The sequence below is a fragment of the Nicotiana attenuata genome, unplaced genomic scaffold, assembly GCF_001879085.1.
Source record: "Nicotiana attenuata strain UT unplaced genomic scaffold, NIATTr2, whole genome shotgun sequence".
Taxonomy (NCBI): Eukaryota; Viridiplantae; Streptophyta; class Magnoliopsida; order Solanales; family Solanaceae; genus Nicotiana; species Nicotiana attenuata.
In genome coordinates, this window is record NW_017670905.1 from 61448 (window position 1) to 66727 (window position 5280).

The following is a 5280-nucleotide window of genomic DNA, read 5'->3' on the forward strand; positions in this document are numbered from 1 at the left end:
GATATGATGATTGCGCGCTAATGTCACGTGTAGCCCCTCATTAAGGAGTGATTACCGGGCATTGCATGGGTGTGATCCTGTAGGCTAACCAACCTAGGACCCCTCTTTCCCAATTCCTATGTGTTTAAATGAACTTCTCTTTTCTTTACATATATATATGCAAGTTGTTCAAATCTCTCTCTTGCTCCCATTACCTGAATCGTACATGTATTCAGAATGTGAAAACGTACCTTTATTTGCAAATATGTGTTGAAACCGTTTACTTGTTCAAAATGACTGATTCATATAAGTTCGGTCGGGACCCACCGTTGTGGACCGCGAGGGGTGCCTAACACCTTCGCCTCAAGGTTATTCGAGCCCTTACCCTAATCTCTGGTAATGCAACTAGTTACATGAGTTAATTACTTTAGGTGCCCTAACGCACCATAATCCGTTAGGTGGCGATTCTTCAAAACACCCAATTCCCAAAAGGAATTTGGATTTGGATTTGGTCAAATGATCGATTGATTGATTAATTTTTTGGACCAAATTTATTTGTTAATAGTAAATATTAACGTAATATTATTAAATATCCATTTTTAAACGGAAAATTAATATTAAATCCAAATTATCTGTTTTTTGTAACAGAAAAATAATTTCCTCTGCGTTTGAGAAGAAGGCAAGCCTCGCGGTGTCGCCGTCGCTCGCTCGACTCGGCTTCGGATTTGGACTTGGATTCAGATTCGGATTTGGATTTGGATTTTGTCAAATGATCGATTGATTGATTAATTTTTTGGATCAAATTTATTTGTTAACAGTAAGTATAAACGTAGTATTATTGAATATCCGTTTTTAACGGAAAATTAATAATAAATCCAAATTATCCGTGTTTTGTAACGAAAAAGTAATTTCCTCTGCGTTTGAATTCCCGTTTTAATGCGTAAATGGCCATTTACATTATGGCCGCTTTACGTAACTGTCCTCTGAAGGGTTGCACCTCTTCGTTTGAACTCAATAGGTTGGGCTATAAATAGCAGTCCATTCTCTCAGATTTTCCATACGAAATTCTAAATTCTCCTCCTTTCTTCTGCACTGTTTTAACCACAAAGAAAGCAACAATAAGTATGATTTGCTACCGATCATTGTGTTCGCTGAACACTGGGGTTTGAAGTACCGCTAGTGTGTAATTCGTTCTATCCTGGGAGGAAATAATCCACAACCTCGGATACTAGGAGGGGATTAAGTTCCTTAAGGAAACACTGTGAATTCAGTGGGCTCAGATTAAATTATGTTTCTTTTACATTTCTGTTTATATGTTATTTTATCTTCTCCAAAATTATTTTACAAATACAATTTACTAACAAACTCAACGTGACACTAATAACCATTAACTCATCAAGTAATTATGCATATAAAGAAAACAAATAAAAGTCATAGAGTGAAAACTAAGATTAAACAGATAATTGAAAAAGTAATACCCTTATTTGTATAATAAAGTACTAGGAGTATATATAAAATATAAATCAACAGTAAATAAGCACGAATATGTGACAATTGAGTTAACAAAAAAGCATATCGTGTATTACTTATTTGTTATAATTTGTTTATATTAAATCATGAAGGGGAAGTATTAAACAGGAAAGAACTATTAATTAATCAAATAACAGTAATCAAACCTAACAAGAAAGTGCAAAAACATGAAAATTATTGTCATAAACTTGTCGCAATTATTTTTCTTACTAAGAAGATAGATAGATAAATAGATAGATAGAGAGAGGTGAGTAGACACTAAAGTTGAATGAGTGACAAATTTTGAACAAACTAACAAATCCGAAGGAGATAAATTGACGGTACTCTTGATCTTGATATGATTTACATTATATTAGGGATGGCAATTCGGTAGGGCACGGCAAGCTGTGACCTTATAAGCTTTTTGACCTGCCTTGCCCTATTTAGCATTAGCATTTTTCAAGTTTTTGTCCTGTCATGTCCTGTCCTGTCCCGCCCTATTAAGTCTTGCCCTGCTCTGTTTAGGCTATCCTTCATTTTTTTTTTAAACTTTTTTTCATTTTGCAAGATTATATTCAAGTTTTATTACTTTTTGACCTTTCTAATGAAGCTAAAACTCCTTGCTTATTTTTACCCTATCTTATTTAAAATTTTCTAAAAAAGTATTTTAACCCGCCTACCCTGCCTGTGCCGATTAAGTATTGCGCTGCCTACCCCATTAAGGCGCTGCCCTGCTCTGCCTTACTTTTGTCCTGCCCTATTGCCATTCCTACTGATTATATACACAAACAATGATGATAATTATAAGGCAAAGGTTCTAGAGGAACAAATGATAAATAATGAAATAAAGAGGTTCATTCAAGAACACAAACTTATATACGGAGAGCGGTCACTTGACTGGCTTTGTGGTAGCGTTGTTTTTATCTCTACGCAATATTTGCTCCAAATTGGCCTAAAATGTTATTTGCAAGAAAAAAAGAAACATAGCATCTAATAGTGATTCTACTTGGTCATATTTGGAGGTTTTATAACACGGTAAATAAACTGTTTTAAATTATTCTCCATAAAGAATTTTTGTACTATTAATTTAACTTAATTGATTATTTAACTTTTAAATAAGCTGATTGTATGAAAAACTACTTGGCCATCAATGTATAACAATTAAACTAAAAATAATTCCATCTACAACATATTTGCATTTCTGAAGATACAGTTACACAAAACACACTAGATTTAAGACATAAGGCATAATCATCTTAAGCTCCAGGAACAAACTTTGTGGCATAAACCCAAGCATTATTAGCAACAGGGTTGTCAAGGTGGTCCAATAGGTTCTCAAGAGGGCCTTTGCCAGTGACAATAGCTTGAACAAAGAATCCGAACATGGAGAACATAGCCAACCTTCCATTCTTGATCTCCTTCACCTTGAGCTCGGCAAAAGTTGTCGGGTCATCAGCTAGACCAAGTGGGTCAAAATATTGACCACCAGGGTATAAATTGTTGCCTTCTCCAACTCCAGGAAGTCCATTAATTCTAAAACCTTCAACAAGTCCCATGAGTAAAACTTGGAAACCTAGCACAGCTAGAATACTCTGAGCATGCACAAGGTTAGGGTTGCCTAAGTAGTCAAGTCCGCCTTCGCTGAAGATTTGAGCTCCTGCTTTGAACCATACTGGTTCTTTGAAGTCCACTTTCACCCATTTCTCAAGAACTTCTGGGGTAATGCAACCTAGTGCACCAAGCATTGCCCATCTCCCATGGATAACCTGAATTATTCAATGTTAATCAGCAAAACACCCAAAAAAAAAAAGAAGAAAAGAGAGGTTTTGATATTAAGGGCAAAGGAAGATTTAAGGCGAGTTCTGTAAGTTCAGTTGAACCATTTCTTTCGACTCAAACTATGTCTACATATATAAAAACATTTAAAATGTACATGTATAAGTATATCGCAGTTATTTGAACAAACTGACTCTAGATTAATTCACTTCTAGTTCAACTGAATCATTGTTTTTGACTCGAATTATGCATACATATTAAAAAGATTTAATATGCTTGCATATAAAAAAAAAGATTTAAAAATGCATATGTATATAAGATCACATTCGTATTGAACAAACTGACTCTAGATTCTGAATTTGCCTTTAATTAAGATGGAAACAAAACAGGTTATGTACCTCAAGAGCTCTGTTCTTGGCGAAGGCCTCGGGGTCGGCAGATAAACCGGCGGTGTCCCATCCATAATCACCAGGGAATTCTCCAGTCAAGTATGAAGGAGTTTGAGCAGAAAAGGGTCCCAAGTACTTGACACGGTCGGGTCCATACCATAAATCATTTCCCTACAATATCAACACAAAAAGAACAAAAAAACATTCTTTCAGTGTTACTCAAAGAGAATCCAGGGAAGGAATGATTGGCTCGTGTACATTTTGTTAGAGAAAAAGGCATGTTTTCTCTAGCTCATGATAGTTCTTTCATGCATGATTATAGAGAGAAAAAAAAACATGCTTATTTTATTTCTCCTTGTCTTGCACTCCCTTTCACTTATTTGGTGTATTGTAAGATATTATTATTACTTCTCTTGCTTCTTTTGTTGTTACAGATCTCCTCTTCCGTTTCCTTTCTGATATTATTATCTCTTCTATTGAGCCGAGGGTCTCCCGGAACCCCAGACCCCACTAATGAGATTTTACTGGACCGGTACTTGCTTACATAGAACTCCAACAATTGAACTAGGTGGTTTCTCACAAAATAAAATGGATTTAAATTACATACACGGATAATGTAAAGATTTTCTATACCATTGGTAGTAGGTTAGCTAGTATCATGTTTACCATATAGATTTGCGTGCAATTACACTTCAGTTATTTTATAAATAACTTAATTCTCTAAATATATTTTAGGTCGCCAGTATATAAAGATTAAACTCTAATAAAAACTAAAAAATAAAGGAGGGGGTAATGGGGATGAGAATATATACCATGGTGAATTTGGCAGAGCCCATGGGAACAACATCTCTAAGAGGGTTAGCATTCTTGGTTTGACCCAAAAATGGGGTTGCTCTAACAACTGTGGTGGAGCTTGCTGTTGCTGCCATTGATGCCATTTTCTCTTAATCTAGTCTTGAAAATCACAGTTGATTTATTAAAATATATACTGCTGGAGAAATCTGGATGGTTTGAAATGGGAAACTGGTTCTTATATTTGTATAGAGAGTGAGAATCCTACGTGGGTGGCCAGAATTGCGCAGATGGAAATTGTGGTTGGAGATACTTTGGGTTTTGTTGATTAACCAATCAGAAGGCTTGAGAAGATTTGAAGTATATCTCCAAGTCATATCCTCCTATCCTGATTTTTTTATCTTTTTCTGGGAAAAATAATCAATAACTGAGGCTAGGGGTGTTTGTGGTTCGGTTTTGGTCGGTTTTTCCCTAAAAAGATACCAAATCAAGTAAGTCGATTTTTTAAATATTGGAACCAAACCAAACCAATTAAGTCGGTTTTTTATCGATCCGGTTTTTGTCGGTTTTTCGGTTGTTTATCGATTTTTTTCTTAAATATGAAACATACACTACCAAACACATATTCCGGCGACTACATTTTTGTGAACGAAATAGAAAGAATAACTTGTGTTCTCATTCCAAGAGGTGAGCAATATAAATACATGTACATCAGATGCTAACTAAGGAAAGAAATAAAAGAGATTCCTACAAATCTGCTATTTATGTACACTACTAAGAAAGAATCTACATTCATTCTATAATAAGTGTCTAGATTCATCCTATAATAAGTGTC

At 35.1% G+C, this 5280-nt stretch overlaps 1 protein-coding gene across 1 annotated transcript; it reads right to left on the minus strand.

Annotated features, from left to right (window-relative positions):
• Positions 1–2641: 2641 nt before the first annotated feature.
• On the minus strand, positions 2642–4669 carry LOC109244388 (chlorophyll a-b binding protein 13, chloroplastic). Its single transcript, XM_019411471.1, has 3 exons — positions 4466–4669; positions 3663–3824; positions 2642–3254 (listed from the first exon to the last, which is right to left on the minus strand). The coding sequence occupies exons 1-3, from the start codon at positions 4589–4591 to the stop codon at positions 2745–2747; spliced, it is 798 nt and encodes a 265-aa protein (XP_019267016.1). The 5' UTR covers positions 4592–4669; the 3' UTR covers positions 2642–2744.
• Between the last annotated feature and the right edge of the window lie 611 nt (positions 4670–5280).

What these genes read in the sequence shown, in the direction of transcription:
- LOC109244388 (XM_019411471.1), bottom strand. Translation starts at nt 4,591, where the DNA reads ATGGCATCAATGGCAGCAACAGCAAGCTCCACCACAGTTGTTAGAGCA. An exon ending in GCTCTGCCAAATTCACCATG is followed by an intron (nt 3,825 to 4,465) that starts GTATATATTCTC and finishes TTGATATTGTAG; the next exon opens with GGAAATGATTTATGGTATGG. An exon ending in CCAAGAACAGAGCTCTTGAG is followed by an intron (nt 3,255 to 3,662) that starts GTACATAACCTG and finishes TGAATAATTCAG; the next exon opens with GTTATCCATGGGAGATGGGC.